The 16,845-nt window shown below is 33.9% G+C and overlaps 1 protein-coding gene across 1 annotated transcript; it reads right to left on the reverse strand.

Moving 5' to 3' along the window:
• Positions 1-5,918: 5,918 nt before the first annotated feature.
• Positions 5,919-8,802, reverse strand: LOC113767321 (disease resistance protein RPP13-like). The gene has a single exon (XM_027311372.1). It carries the CDS (start codon positions 8,708-8,710, stop codon positions 6,077-6,079), a length of 2,634 nt encoding a protein of 877 aa, XP_027167173.1. The 5' UTR covers positions 8,711-8,802; the 3' UTR covers positions 5,919-6,076.
• Positions 8,803-16,845: the final 8,043 nt, after the last annotated feature.

The following is a 16,845-nucleotide window of genomic DNA, read 5'->3' on the forward strand; positions in this document are numbered from 1 at the left end:
TCACATATATCAAATCACTACAGTATTTTTTTCTACAAAAATTTCTAAAAATAGCTATCCAAACGGAATATTGTCAGATGTTTTGTTGGCACTAACGATATATTGTTTTTGTTGGTGAAGCAGCCTAGACCGTGGACAGCATTGGATTCTTTCTTTCTTTCTTTTCCTCAGTGAAGGCAAGGCTTCCCTTGACACCAGCTGCTGAAATTGAAATTAATTTCAATAGAGATAACAGTAGCTTTCGGTAGTTGGGCTAAATATTCCATCTCAAACTGCATTCTCTAATGCACTTCCACTGATGTGCCCATATTTTTCACTAGAGCAATAGTTCCTGAAGATGGCAGAACAGATTAAAAGAATTCGTCAGTTACGTATGCCTTTACAACACCACTTTTATAATTATTATTATTTTAGAAAAATCATTCAAAACGTTCCTCATTTTTTATAAAATTACTTGTTTGTTCCTCACTAAATTACATTGATCATTTTTTATCCCTACCAAGGTTTCATCCCTCATTGATGATGTATATTTCAATACTATGTATTTATGTATTTGATTTCACATGAATAGTACGAATAACAAGTAATATATCTCCCGTGTGAATGGTACGAATAGCAAGTAATATATCTCTAATGTAAAAAGGAGCGTTTGAACCTAAGACATCTCACTTACAATCCCTTCTCCATAGCATCCAACCAACTTATTCAAGTGATATCAAATACATATATATTACATGCTATTTGTACTATTCGGGTAAAATCGAATAAACATATACACGGATTTTCATAAACAAGAAAAAACTATTGGTACATATGTCACAAAATGAATTTTTTTATCCCTTATTGATCATGTGTACGAACAATTTTTTTTAAACCCATGTATATATCTATTTGATTTCACCTGAACAGTACGAATATCATATAATATATCTCTTTGTGATTTTACCTATAACTACCATTAGCTTGTTTAGGCGAAATCAAGTAGATATATATTACATGCTATTTGTATTATTCATGTGAAATCAAATAGACATATATATGAATTTTCAAAAATTGTAAAAAACTATTCATACACATGATCAATGAGGGATGAAAATTTTTATTTTGTGAAATATAGGGGACAAAAAATTCATTTTGTGAAATGCGAAAAATGAAATTTTTTATTTTGCAAAATGTAAGGGATTGTAGATTAGATTATGTGAAATATAAATTGACAAGTTTACCCACAAAAAATGATCACATGCAAGGCATATGATAGATTCCGACCAAAAACTAATCGAAACCTAAATAGGGATCAAATTTGATCAATGTGAATTTGTAAGGGACCAACTCATCTAATGTACCTCGTCTATCTGAAATATTGGCATATACGTACTACTCGCCTTTGTCATTCATGTTTTGCAAATCATGATCATATCTAATTCTAAACCAATCAAACCTTCAAATTTTCTTATTGTCAATGCATTTCCACCACTTCAATTGGTTTTTGTTTTAATTGGCTAACTGAGCTATAACACAAAAATCCAAATATAGGGTTGTTGGATTCAGGGAAGAACCCGGTAGGAAGGCACAGGGCTAGCGGCCCACAAAATATTCAAGAACTTCTAGCTTTTAATGAAACTACAGCCCCTCCTCAAAAAAGACATGTTTATTTATACTTATAGCTGGTTATTTCATATATGTTTCTCCCTTTAATTTCTCATCATCCAAGTCTCTTATAACAAATAAAATTTAACTTCAAAATATCAACTAAGGAAGAACCATTTATAGGATACAAAGATAAAGAAAAGAAAATTCAACTACTGCTACGATTCTATTTATATTAGATTGACTTGAATTACAGAAAAGTAGAAACATTATGTAAAAGAAACAGCAAATAACTCCTATTAATCTTTTCAGGTGAAATCAAATAGACATATATATATATGAATTTTTAAAAACAAGAAAAAAACTTTTCGTACACATGCTATTTGTAGTGAAATCAAATAGACATATATATGGATTTTCAAAAATAAGAAAAAACTATTCGTACACATGATCAATGAGGGATGAAAATTTTTATTTTGTGAAATATGGTGGACCAAAAAAATTTTATTTTGTGAAATGAGAGAAATAAAAATTTTTTTTTACGAAATGTGAGAGACTATGGATTAGATTATGTGAAATATAATTTAACAATTTTATCCATAAAAAATGATCACATGCAAGGCACATGATGGATTCTGACCAAAAACTAATCAAAACTTAGATAGGGATCAAATTTGATCAATGTGAATTTATAAGAGATGTAAATTACGCTTTTAAAAGTGAGGGACAAAAAAGATTATTTTACAAAATATGAGGGATGTTTTGAATGATTTTTCCTTTCAACAACATCACCAAAGTTTCTTGGAAAGGTGTGTGTATCCTCTAACTAAACTATACAACCCCAATGTACCACCAGACTTTATGAGTTGTGAGATGTTTCTTGAAGGATTAATTAGGAATCAAATTAAGCACTGGCCTTCCATGTTTGTCAAGATGGGATAATTGCTTTGATTATTGCCCAAAAAAAAAGTATGAACAATGTTGTTCGGACAATATAGCAGCTCTTTTTTTTTTTTTTTAAATCAGCCCGGCAGCTACTAGAAATTTGTTAAGAAAAGCTGCAGGCTGTCAACCTTTTTTTTTTCAAAAAAACTTGCAGGCTGCCGGGCTTAGTCGTAGTAAGCCCGGCAGCCTGCAGCTTAATTTTTTTTTTTAAATTAAAAACTTATGCTACAGGGCTTCAAGCCCGGTAGCCTTTGTGGTTATTTTTTTTTAAGTTCAAACGTAAGAAAAAGGTCAAGATAAATTTGCTAAATCAATTATTTTTATTTTATGTTAAACCCTAAAAAAAGTTTTTAGATTAAAAAAAAATCTCATTCGATTTACAAGAAGATGCATTTCCCAAATCTTTGAAAAATAACCGTTGAAATTATTATGTATAAGATTTGGTTTTATATTTTTTATAAAATATATAGAAAATTGATATTTACCTAAATAAAATATACAAATAAATTATTATTTGGCAGTGGGTTGTTATAAGAATAAAGGTAAAGATAAATATAATAGTACTTAAAAGTACTTAACAATGTTTAGTCGGCAGACAGCCTGCAGCTTAACTTTTTTTTTTTAATAAAAAAACTTGCAGGCTACCGGGTAAGCCCAGCAGCTAGCTTAAATTTCTTTTTTTAATTAAAAACTTTTGATGGCCGTAGTTGGGGTTCGCCTGCACCATTAGCCCAAAATAGCTGTAAGGAATCTCAACGATTATTTTTCAAAGATTTGGGAAATGCATCTTCTTGTAAATTGAATGAGACTTTTTTTTTTAATCTAAAAACGTATTTTAGGGTTTAACATAAAATTAAAAAATTGATTTAGCAAATTTATCTTGACCTTTTTCTTACGTTTGAACTTTAAAAAAAAAAAAAATTTAACCACAAAGGCTACCGGGCTTCGAGCCCGGTAGCATAAGTTTTCAATTTAAAAAAAAAAAATTAAGCTGCAGTGTTACGGTTGACAGCCTGCAGCTTTTCTTAACAAATTTCCAGTAGCTACTGGGCAAGTCAGCCCGGCAGCCAAACCTTTAAGAAAAAAAAAAAAAAAGAGTCCTCTTGCCTACCGGGCTGACTCAGCCGGGTAGGCATAGTTTTATACTGCTATATTGTCATAACAATGTTGTTCTGGCTTTTTTTTTCGGCAATAATCAAAGCAATTAGCCGTCGAGATGATAGTAGAAAATCTTGAAGTTGAACCTACTACACTTGGACAAGATCATCAAGAGAGAGTCATAAGAATGCTGTACTCCCCATTCATCACTAGGGATTACAAAGTGATCCAAGTCGGTTTTGTTAATAGTAGGCTGATGGTATGTGGTTTGGGTATCGTAATTAGGGAATCTATTGGGGGAGGTAACATATATTGTATATGGTAGATTATTATCTAAGTTTGGTATATTATTATCCATCAGCCATTGCACCTTGACAAAGATGAGAATACGATTAAGAGGTAGATTGGAAGACAAATATGTCTTGCCTTGGCTGTGCAATGTAGCCGAAAAACTACAACATGGAGCTAACTTATTTTCGCATACATTGAGTAGGGATACAAATCTGTTGTATGGTGTGGAGACTTTAGAAAATGTTATTGAGCACATAGATGCTCACAAGATACTCGAGATTACCTTATAGGGATAGGAAGTTGGTGGAGATTCTTGATGGGGTGTCAAGTATTTCAGACCATCATTACACTAATTTTGTGCGGGTATTTGAGAGATTGCGTATTGTTATTGAGTTGATTAGAGAGGAGCAAAATTAGCATGTTTGGGAGGTTGTTTTGTTGGGCATGCAAGGGTATCCTGCTCCGAATGGCTTTGAGAAAGATACGCGGAACCTGTTTAGATTGGGTTGGTAGTGCAGAACCCATTTCAGTATTTCCTCACATACATTGACAAACCTATTGCGGCTTTGGAGCACTTATGTGTCCATATGTTATGATTTTAGGGGGTCAAGGGTTTTGCTTGGTGTAACAGTTCCAGCTGATTGCTTCCTTACCCTAGTGTGTTTAGGCTTTTAGTATCTGACCATTCAATAATCAATACAACTTGAAAATTATGAACAGTGTGATTGATATGAACAGTGTGCAATTGATATGAACAGTGTTAACGGGAAGGGACATGTGCAATTGATATGAACAGTGTTAACATTTTTCTTCTTTCTAACCTAGATAATGTGTTATTTGTACTGAGATAGATAACAACCCTTGATGTATTTTGAAAAAAAAAGAAAACCGTTTGGATTAGCTGTTTTTTGAGATGTTTTTGAAAAACTTTGCTGTAACAGAATTTTTAGAATATATTTTGGAATATTTTTAAAAAATATTTTGGGATATTTAAGAGTAGAAGAGTTTGTAAAATATATTTTGAGATATTTTTTAAAATTTTAAAAAATTTTAAACTAATTTTTAGATTTCCTTTTAGAGTACTTTTTAAAAATTTTTATTATATTTGAAAAACTAGTTTTTGAAAAACACCCCAAAAACAGGGGATCCAAACAGAGCGTCAGAAGGAAGCCTCCTAAAAAAAAATGAAGAAAGAGTGATGTTATGTGGGGTATTAAAACGCTTAGTACTCTAACAAGAATACCTATTTGATTTGCATGATCTCAAGATAATCTTCTCAAAAAATTTCTAGTACTTTTTTCAATAAGGTCTTGCCGGTGATGTCAATCCTGGGTGACTTGATTTCCATCGAGGTTGAAACTTGAGGAGTAAGAGCTTATTCCAGTATTTAAGTTTTCAAATTTGTAAATGCTTGTAGCAGTTCAACCATATAGTACTATTTAGTAGTTGTCCCACATGTGGGTTGCTTGTCCCGCTCGATACAGATTGTTGCACTGATGTCCTATCCTTCCCAACCCAAAAAACAAAAGAAATACTTCCAAGTACTTTTGCACTAATTTAATGGCGGACAAAAAAAAGAAAAGAAACTGAAATTTGTCCATATCTATATGTAGTCATTGGAGCGTATTTGTCAAGCAAAAGTTTTTTGAAGGACAAACATTAATTCGTTAACTTTGTGAGCTGAAGTGTATAATTTGTCATTATATCAGATTCCCCTGGCTTTAATTTTCTCAGGAATTCAAAATTCTTCGGTGGTATGTCAAGATCTGCAAGAAAAGTAGCCGTTTAAAATCCTATTACATTATGTATTGATCCTAATCTCCTACTTATTTTCTTGAGGTCTTGACTCAGCAGGATGAAATGTTAAAGTTTCACCCTTACAACTCCTAATTCTTCAAGAATCTTGTAATTTTCATTTCGTAATAAAAGGATAAGACAAATTGCTAAATATAAGAACTCAAATTGCAGATGCTTTTTGATAAGCTGAAACCCAAAAAAAAAAATTACACCCGAGAAATTACAGTGGAAGCAATAATGTACCACAATCAAATTAGATTCACCAGTGCTCAAGAGTACAGAAAGTCTCCCTGTTATGATAACAAGGAAGATGAATTTGGTTCACTCGCCAGTCCTATGTCTCTTCAAAAAGATAATGCTAATGGTGTGACCACGTGCGCTCATAAGGCAAAAGCCTCTTCTCCGTTTCTTTAAGCTTACGGACACGATTAATTCTTTCAGGGCATTTCAGCCCAGGACACTTGTATATGCCAACACCTTTGAGCATAGGCATTGCTCCTTCTTCCAAGTGCCATTCCAAACCATATAAGCTACGAAAACGTAGAAGCTCAAGCTCTGGAAACCCTTTAGCAGTGCAGCAAAATGAATGTCCAATATAGGCTGCAATTAGCTCAAGGCTTTGTAGGTTTGGAAAAGTCTCCAACACAGGCATAGGATCTTGTTCAAGAATTGAATGTTGTAGTGTTAAGATCATGATCGACCGCGGCAACTTCTCTAGTCGTCCCACTTTTTTTATCGGTCCGCTTAACCACAATCTGAGCAGATGCTGACAAGAAGAAAGAGGTTCTAGTGGAGGAAAAGCCCAGGAAACTGCTGAGCATGTGAGGGTGAGAGTAGCCAGGTTCCTTAACTTCCCTATTGAATCCAAACTACCTCGACCATCAATATTTTGAACCACTAATTCTCGAAGATTGACCAAGTTGGTTGTCTTCAATTTTAGCCAATCCTGATACTTGACATATTTAAGAGTCTCCAGATTTGTTAAGGAGCTAATATTCACCGGCCCCTTGCAAAGAGCAACCAAATGTCTAAGATTTGTCAATTCACTTATCTCAGGAGGAAATGCAAGGTCAGTCGTAGCTGCACAAAGGGTTTCTAGGCTTCTTAATTTTCCCAGGGAGCTCGGGAGGGAACGAAAGTTGGTATCTACTATCCCTAAGAACTTCAGGTGAATCAAAGAGCCTATGTCATATGGTAGTTGCCCGACATCAGTGGCAAAGTTAAAATGACAGTTTTCTAGATTTAAAACATGAAGATTTGTGAAACTAACACACAGAGAGCGAAAGTGCTCTACTTTGGGTTCCTCACCATCTGGATTGAAGATCACAAGTGACTGCATTTTCGAACATGGACTGACAAGTGAGAAGTAATTTCTAATTTGTGTGTGGACAACTTGGCGTCGGCCTGAAGAATTAGCAGTAGAGTATTTGCGTGGGTCATAAATGTCAAAGAAGTTTACCTCGATTGCCTTTTGAACCGCAAGATCCCTAAGAAGATCATGAATCCTGCAATAGGCAATTTTATCCCACATTTTGTCAGCTATCTGAATCATGCTCCTGTTAACCAGCTCGTTCAAGTAATGGTCAGCCACTTCCTCCATTTTCGCTTCCCTTGGCGTTATGAATCCCTCTGCCATCCAAAGCCATTTAAGCTTTTCTACGTCAATCAAAGAATCTTCAAGAAAACTGCCCAAGTAGAGGAAACAGTGCTTCAATTGCCCCGATAAATCATCGTAGCTCAAAGAAAGCAGGAATGAGATTTCAAGGGAGTCATTCTTCAGATGTCGCCAAATATGTTCTTTCACCTCGTGCCACTCTTGCAGCCGTTTCTTATGGCAAAGCAACCCACCCAGTACTACTATTGCAAGCGGTAGACCACCACACTTGTGAACCATTTGCCCACCCAAATCCAGCATTCCTGCAGAGCACCAATTGTTGTAGCCGTCTCCATGAGATATCTTCTTGCAAAAGAGGTCCCAACTTTCATCTGGTGTCAAGAACCGAAGCTCATGAACGAAACTCCTGTCATCTACTCTCGTTGCAACATCTTTCTTGCGCGTAGTGATGATGACTCTGCTGCCATTTTTATCATCAGGGAAAGCTCTTTTTAAGCTTTCCCAAGCTTCTTTGTGCCAAACATCATCTACCACCGCAAGGTATTTGTGGTCTTTTAAGATTTCACGGAGGTAGCGCTCCAAATCTTCCTCGTCCATCTTCTCTATAATCTTCAGTTCATCTCCGAAGCACCTCTTTCTGAACGACTTAATCAGAGTTCGAAGAAGATCCGAGGTGCTATACTCTTGAGAGACACAAACCCAAGCACGGTATCGAAAATTTTCCATGACCCTGGAGGAGTTGTAAAGCTCTCTAGCGACGGTTGTCTTGCCAAGGCCACCCATGCCATAAATAGAAATGACACTACGTCTGTCCTCCATTTTGAAAAGTTCAGCCAACAACGTCCGAGTGACATCTTCAAAGCCCACAAAGAGTCGATCTTGATCTACATAGGAAGTTGCTCTCCTTAGTGTTTTGATGATTGATCTACTGTTTGGACCACGGTTAGCCCCTTCACCTGCTGAATTACTAAGATTTCTGATGCCATATGTTTCACGCTTGCGAGAAATGTCGAGCACCCTTTGCTTGAGAGACTCAAGCTGCTGGCTGATATTGTGGAGATTAGCCTCTCTGCTGCACAAGCAGGCATAAGTTTGCAGGCTGTTGAAGAATCCAGATTTTCCAGCTCCTACCTTCAAGTTGCAATCGTTTAAGATGGCCACTGTGTTATGAGCAATATCTGTGATTTCAGAAATCCACTGTTGCATCCTGTGATCATCACTCTGCTTTTCTTCAGCATCTTGGATGAAAGATTGCATATAGCCCAATTCATTTCTTAGCCACTCGACTCTCGCCCTCAAATTTTTTCGATCAACTATTTCTTGGGTAAGAAAGTCCCCAAGTTGCTTCACTGCAAAAGATACAATAGCATCAGTCATTTTTGCCAAAACTGTCCGAGGTTCAAAACTGGGACGAGAATATTATCACATGGAAGTTCTACCCTAGACTTATATGGATAAAGAAATCAAGAATTTGCAGGTAAAGCCTAAGTTGTTTCTTTTGTCGCTGTCATTTCACCTTCAGTCCCCTTTTCTTTTCTTTTGTTTCCTGCTTTTGTTTTCTACTGTGAATTTTCTTTTGCAGTGGGGGAGTGGATCCTTCCTCCAGATTTCCCTATAACTTTACACAGGGGTTGACGCTACTTTCCGCCTTCAACTTTATTTGTATTTCTATTTTGGTCCCTAAATTTTAAAATTGGACGTATTAGTCTCTGAAATATAAAATTTATTTCATTTACATAAAATTATTGGCCGAAGTGGAACAAATTCTATACTAAAATGGGACAAATTATTTACTTATCTTAAAGGACAAATTTTATATTTTGGGAACTAAAGTAAAAAAAAAATTATATTATAAGGATTGAAGTATAACATATTTTATATTTTAGAAACTTACTGTCCCACTTTAAAATTTAAGAACTAATTGAAAATTCAAGTATAATTGAAGGGTGCAAAAGTGCAACCAACCCTTTTATTACACTCCTTCCATGCTATTACTTCTATTTTCCATCAGCACGACCAAGTTGACTTTTTGACTACAAGCTATTCTTCTTTGTGCTTCCATTCTATGAACTCCCAATCCAATGCTACTCTTCTTTCTCGAATTTTCAACTTCCACAGTGTTTATCTACTCATTTTCCTTCCCCGGTTTAGTTAATATCTAACTCCATATCATAAGCATATCGGTTTTTTAAAGAAAAAGTAATGTAGATACTGTTTTCTTGATGAACTTTCTAAATGATGATTATGCAGTATATTGTGGAGGGCATCTCGAGTCTATTGTGGATACCACATGTTGCTTTTATCTCTTTGTATATGGAGCCATATCCTAATTCTCTATAGGTAGGCAAGCATAGCTAGTATGCACACACCAAAGTAGCTGATGCAACTTTGGTTTAATCGCTAAAATTGATACCTCAAGAACTTCATCCTTCTTAAATCCCACTCTTCTCTCATTAAAAAAAAAAACTCAACTTCAAGCACTGAGATGCTCTGGTCTAACGTCGAATACACGAAGCATGACAACAACTTCATGAAAATTTGACATAAATTTGTTTTTTTTTTATTGAAATTCGAGTTTGCACAAATAATTAGGCACTTTTTTTTTTGAAAATAATAATTAGGCACTTATGTCGCCCTCTTTTTAGACATTACACTGCCAAAAATAAAGTATTACGGGAAATAACAAAACAAATGTTAGTGACCAATGACTTGCAAAAAAAAAAAAAAGTGTATGCACCATTAGCCATAACTATTAGCAAAATTTCTAAATAACGTTGTCAACATTTAAGATTATGAAAAGATCATATTTCCAAAAACGATATAGTGAAAATTAAGATCAAAAGACGTATAAAGGGTTAATTTCTTGAGGTGATAGTTCTTAGCGTTGATAAATCGAGAGTTCAGCTGAGTCTCTTGTATATAAAGTGTCTTGAGGTGACATAGTTCTTAAGGCGAACTGTTGCACCACTCAACTAGGAGCAGATTTCATGGAGCAGATCACAATCGTGTACATCATTTGAAAATTGGGGCTTTCTTCTTCTGTTTTTTTTTTTTTTTTTGGACCAATCTTGCCGAATGATCGTCGCCATCACTAGGGGAACTGCTGCCCACAATATTGTTACTTGCTTTATATACACACTTCAATTATTAGTTAGTCAATTAAAACTATGTAAATCTGACAAAAATTTAGGAGCACATACATGCCAAGTCATTCATACCATACTTAGACGCGTCTTCAAGGTGGATAACTTATGAATCTACGGTCCATTAAATTTGGATGAGCAACATAAATATAATTATAAGCCAGTTGTGATGCATATATTTTATGATCCAATGTATTTTGATAAGCAACAAAATGGAACATAATATTTTGCCAAAAAGAATTAAACATTTCTAGATAACAAAAAAAAAACTTTAATATTTCAGCTGGACTTAATTTGTTTGGTGATAAGGCTTGATTTCCTTAGCTGAACTGGCTTGTGTATAATTAACCTTGTTTGGATTGCTATTTTTTGTAAAAAAAAAAAAATTACATTTTTCGTAAATACATTTTTATTCACTTTTTACCTCACCTATATCAAATCACCACAGTATATTTTTCTACAAAAATTTCTAAAAATAGCTATCTAAACGGAATATTGTCAGATGTTTTGTTGGCACTAACGATATATTGTTTTTGTTGGTGAAGCAGCCTAGACCGTGGACAGCATTGGATTCTTTCTTTCTTTCTTTCTTTTCCTCAGTGAAGGCAAGGCTTCCCTTGACGCCAGCTGCTGAAATTGAAATTAATTTCAATAGAGATAACAGTAGCTTTCGGTGGTTGGGTTAAATATTCCATCTCAAACTGCATTCTCTAATGCACATCTACTGATGTGCCCATATGTTTCTTTTGTTTTTTTTTTCTGTCAACGATAATAATTATATAACTTATTCTATGCTAATCTACACGGGAGGGGGAGGCTAAGGAGATTTATGTATTAGAGGTTAGGAGGTATACAGACTTGACTAAACCAATGGAATATTATGGCATCACTCTTGAATTTTTTTTGTCGCAGGTAAGATTTAAACCCTCACCTACAGCCCAAGGAAGGACTTAAGTCCCTTCTTTGGTGGCCACTATGCTCATATGTTTCACCAGAGCAATAGTTCCTGAAGATGGTAGAACAGATTAAAAGAATTCATCAGTTACGTATGCCTTTACAACACCACTTTTATAATAATAATAATTATTATTATTATTATTATTTTGAAAAAATCATTCAAAACATCCTCCGCATCTAGTAAAATTACTTTTTTTCATCTCTCACTTTTAAAAGTGTAATTTTACGTCCCTTACAAATTTACATTGGCCATTTTTTGTCCCTACCAAGATTTTTGACTAATTTTTGATCGAAATCCATCATGTGTCTTACACGTGATCATTTTTTAGGAGCAAAATTATCAAATCAAATTTCACATAATCCAATTCATAATCTCTCATATTTCATAATGTGAATTTTTTCGTCCCTCATATTTCACAAAATAAATTTTTTCTTCCCTCAAATTTCACGAAATGAATTTTTTCATGAGCTCTCACTTACACTTCCTCCCTCATACCATCCAACCAACTTGTTCAGGTGATATCAAACACATATATATTATATGTTATTTGTGTTATTCAAGTAAAATCAAATAAATATATACATGGATTTTCATAAACACAAAAAAAACTATTGGTACGTATGTCACAAAATGAATTTTTTATCCCTTATTGATCATGTGTAGGAACAATTTTTTTTTAAACCCATGTATATATCTATTTGATTTCACCTGAACAATACGAATATCATATAATATATCTATATTTGATTTTACCTATAACTATCATTAGCTTGTTTAGGTGAAATCAAATAGAGATATATTATATGCTATTTATACTGTTCATGTGAAATCAAATAAATATATATATGGATTTTTAACAATAAGAAAAAATTCTTAGCACACATGATCAATGAGATATGCAAATTTTTATTTTGTGAAATATAGGGGACAAAAAAATTCATTTTATGAAATGAGAGAAATAAAAAAATTTATTTTGCGAAATGTAAGGAACTATGGATTAGATTATGTGAAATATAATTTGAAAATTTTATCCATAAAAAATGATTATATGTAAGGCACATGATGGATTCCGACCAAAAACTCATCGAAACATAAATAAGAACCAAATTCAATTAATGTGAATTTGTAAGGGATCAACTCATCTAATGTACCTCGTCTTTCTGAAATATTGGCATATATGTACTACTCGTCTTTGTCATTCATATTTTGCAAATCATGATCATATCTACTTGTAAACCAATCAAACCTTCAAATTTTCTTATTCTCAATGCATTTCCACTACTTCAATTGGTTTTTGTTAATTGGCCGACTGAGCTACAGCACAAAAATCCAAATACAGGGTTGTTAGATTCAGGGAAGAAACCGGTAGGAAGGCGTAGGGCTAGCAGCCGACAAAATATTCAAGAGCTTCTAGCTTTTAATGAAGCTACAGCACCTAGGGGTGGCAATTTTCGACACGACCTGAAAACACGACACGAACCTAACACGAAATTAATGGGTTTGGGTTGAGATTTCGGGAATTCGGGTCAGAATCGGGTTGGACCCGATGAACCCGAAAAGAAAACAGATCGATTTCGGGTCAACCCGTGGTGACCTGATATGACCCGATATGACCCGTTTACAAATTAAAAATAATTTAATAAACATAAAAATAATTTTATCTAACTAAACTAAGTTATTCTTTTTTTCAAAGGCATTAATTACTTAATCCTAAATGAATTTATTTAATTTGTGTGAAGTTGAAATTATTATATTTGGACAAATAATATATTATATTATTTTTTACTTTTATACTGTTTTAATTTATTTTATATTTTGTTTGAGATAAAACACTTTTACGGTGTTTAATTTATTTTAGATTTGGTTTGGAATTATTTATTTAAATTTTTATTACTTGATTATGTAATTAGTTTTGTGAGAAATTGATTTTATTAGAAATTACAGTGATAAATTAATAAATTAAAATTAAGTTTCGGGTCATTTCGGGTCGACCCGCCAACCCGTCAACCTGAAATTTTCGGGTTCGGGTCAGCATACCTGACCCGTCACGGGTTGGCGGGTCGGGTTCGGGTCAATAGATTTTCTGGCGGGTTGACCCGAACCCAACCCGCCAACCTGATTTGGACCCGAATTGCCACCCCTAACAGCACCTCTTCAAAAAAGACATGTTTATTTATACTCATAGCTGGTTATTTCATATCTATTTTTCCCTTTAATTTCTCATCATCCAAGAGTCTTATAACACATAAAATTTAACTTCAAAATATCAACTAAGGAAGCACCATATACATAGGAAACGAAGATAAAGAAAAGAAAATTCAACTACTGCTACAATTCTATTTATATTAGATTGACTTGAATTGCAGAAAAGTAGAAATATTATGTAAAAGAAATAGCAAATCACTCCTATTAATCTTTTCAGGTGAAATCAAATAAACATATATGAATTTTCAAAAACAAAAAAAAAAAACTATTCGTATACATACTATTTGTACTATTCAGGTGAAATCAAATAAATATATATATATATAAATTTTCAAAAACAAGAAAAAACTATTCGCACACATGATCAATGAGGGATGAAAATTTTTATTTTGTGAAATATGGGGGACCAAAAAATTTATTTTATGAAATGCGAGGAATGAAAAGATTTATTTTACAAAATGTGAGAGACTATAGATTAAATTATGTAAAATATAATTTAAAAATTTTATTCATAAAAAATGATCACATGCAAGGCACATGATGGATTCCGACCGAAAATAATCGAAACCTAGATAGGAACCAAATTTGATCAATGTGAATTTGTAAGGGACGTAAATTATACTTTTAAAAGTGAGGGATAAAATGTTATTTTACAAAATGTGATGGACATTTTGAATAATTTTTTCTTTAAACAACATCACCTAAGTTTCTTGGAAAGGTGTGTGTATCCTCTAACTAAACTATACAACCCCAATGTACCACCAGACTTTATGAGTTGTGAGATGTTTCTTGAAGGATTAATTAGGAATCAAATTAAGCACTGGCCTTCCATGTTTGTCAAGATGGTAGTAGAAAATCTTGAAGTTGAACCTACTACACTTAGACAAGATCATCAAGAGGGAGTCATAAGAATGTTGTACTCCTCATTCATCACTAGGGATTACAAAGTGGTCCAAGTCGGTTTTGTTAATAGTAGGCTGATGGGATGTGGTTGGAGATTGGGGAATCTATTTGGGAGGTAACGGCTATTGTATATGGTAGATTATTATCTGAGTTTGGCATATTATTATCCATCAACCATTGCACCTTGACAAGAATGGGAATACGATAAGAGGTAGGTTGGAAGACAAATATGTGTTGCCTTGGTTGTGCAATTAATGTAGTCGAAAAACTCCAACATAGAGCTAACTTATTTTCCCATTCATTGAGCGGGGATACAAATCTGTTGTATGGTGTGGAGACTTTAGAAAATGTTATTGAGTACATAGATGCTCATAAGATATTTGAGATTAAGCTGCAATTACCTTATAGGAATATGAAGTTGGTAGAGATTCTTGATGGGATATCAAGTATTCCGGACCATCATTACACTAATTTTGTGCGGGTATTTGAGAGATTGCATGCTTTTGATAATGTTGGAGTTGATTAAAGAGGAGCAAAATTAACAAGTTTGGGGGGTTGTTTTGTTGGACATGCACGGGTATCCTACTCCGAATGGCTTTGAGAAAGATGTGCGAAACCTGTTTAGATTGGGTTGATAGTGCGGAACCTATTCCAGTATTTCCTCACATACATTGACAAACCTATTGCGGCTTTGGATCACTTATCTGCCCATATATTATGATTTTAGGGGGTCAAGAGTTTTGCTTGGTGTAACAATTCCAGCTGATTGCTTCCTTCCCCTAGTGTGTTTAGGCTTTTAGTATCTAACCATTCAATAATCAATAGAACTTGAAAATTACGGGTTTTAGTATCCTCTAACTCAAGGGGAGGGGACATGTGCAATTGATATGAACAGCGCTAACCTTTTTCTTCTTAATAATGTTAATCTAGATTATGTTATTTGTACTGATATAGATAACACCCCTTGATATATTTTGAAAGAAACATACTCAACAATTTTCTTTCCCCAGCCAATTGTTCGGACTCAATGGGAAGGGACGTGTGCAATTTATATGAACAATCTTTTAACCTTTTTCTTCCTCATAAACTAGATAATGTTATTTGTTTTGAGGTGGACAACCCTTGATGTAATTTGACAATTTTACCTATAAAAAATGATCACATACAAGGCACTTGGTGGATTCCGATCAAAAACTAGTCGAAACCTAAATAGGGATCAAATTTGACTAATATGAATTTGTAAATTATATTTTTAAAAGTGAGAAATAAAAAAGGTTATTTTACAAAATGTGAGGGATATTTTGAATGATTTTCCTATTATTTTTGCTTGTCCTTGATAGTCGACATTATAGTTCAAATACAGCGGACAATTACCTAATTGTTAACTAAATCTACAAATTGATCTTCAATTGTAATCCCTGTTAAGTTAAATGGACAAAAAATTTAGAACTTCTGTGATAAACTGCATTGCAGAAAGAAATGTAATCTAATTTAGAGCAGAAAATGTGGATCAGAACTAGCCGATGTTGTGTCAGGAGTTCATGAGTTAAAAAATAAAGGGATAATTTCAGAAACCTCCCTTGAGGTTTCTGACAATTTCATTGACCTCCCTTGAGGTTTCTACAATTACACTAACCTCCCCTGGCAGAACTTGGGATCCAATTGCTGACATCACATAATCCAAAATTACTATTATACCCAAGATATTGTGTATTATTATGAGACTAATATCTGATAAATAAGTCATTAGGGTACAAATTAAATCTTTCAATTTCATTAACTGACTTACCAGTTGGAATCTTACTAGTTCATCCTTCCCATGTTCTGTGTATTAACAAGATGTTGTCATTTGCTGGGTACTAAACTGGGTACTTTTATGGGAAAAAATTGAAACAATGATAAGCTGAATTTTACATGAAGTTAACCTGATATTCAACCCTTATTTGTCACTTGTATAACGGAGTCTGAGCTCTATACGCAATAACTGCCAATCAAAAAACAGAGAACTTTGACTTAGGCAGTATAACTTCGTTTCTGGTTATCAAGCATTAGGCTCTAGACGGCTCCAATGAATGGGAAAAGGGAGAAGGGGGTTGTTTTCTCAATACTTATTCTTCCATTTTCTCTTTTCATGCATAGATATTTTGCGTTTCAACTTCCTCAAGAAAAGGGTAAACATAAATTAAGCATAGCTCCATCAATATCAAACATTTGCAATGAATATTTTCTGAGAAAAATCTCCTACCAAATTTCGAGTCCACTGTTTATGAAGTTCTAAATTGATGCTAAACAACTTTTGCAGC

This window comes from Coffea eugenioides, chromosome 4 (assembly GCF_003713205.1).
Source record: "Coffea eugenioides isolate CCC68of chromosome 4, Ceug_1.0, whole genome shotgun sequence".
NCBI lineage: Eukaryota > Viridiplantae > Streptophyta > Magnoliopsida > Gentianales > Rubiaceae > Coffea > Coffea eugenioides.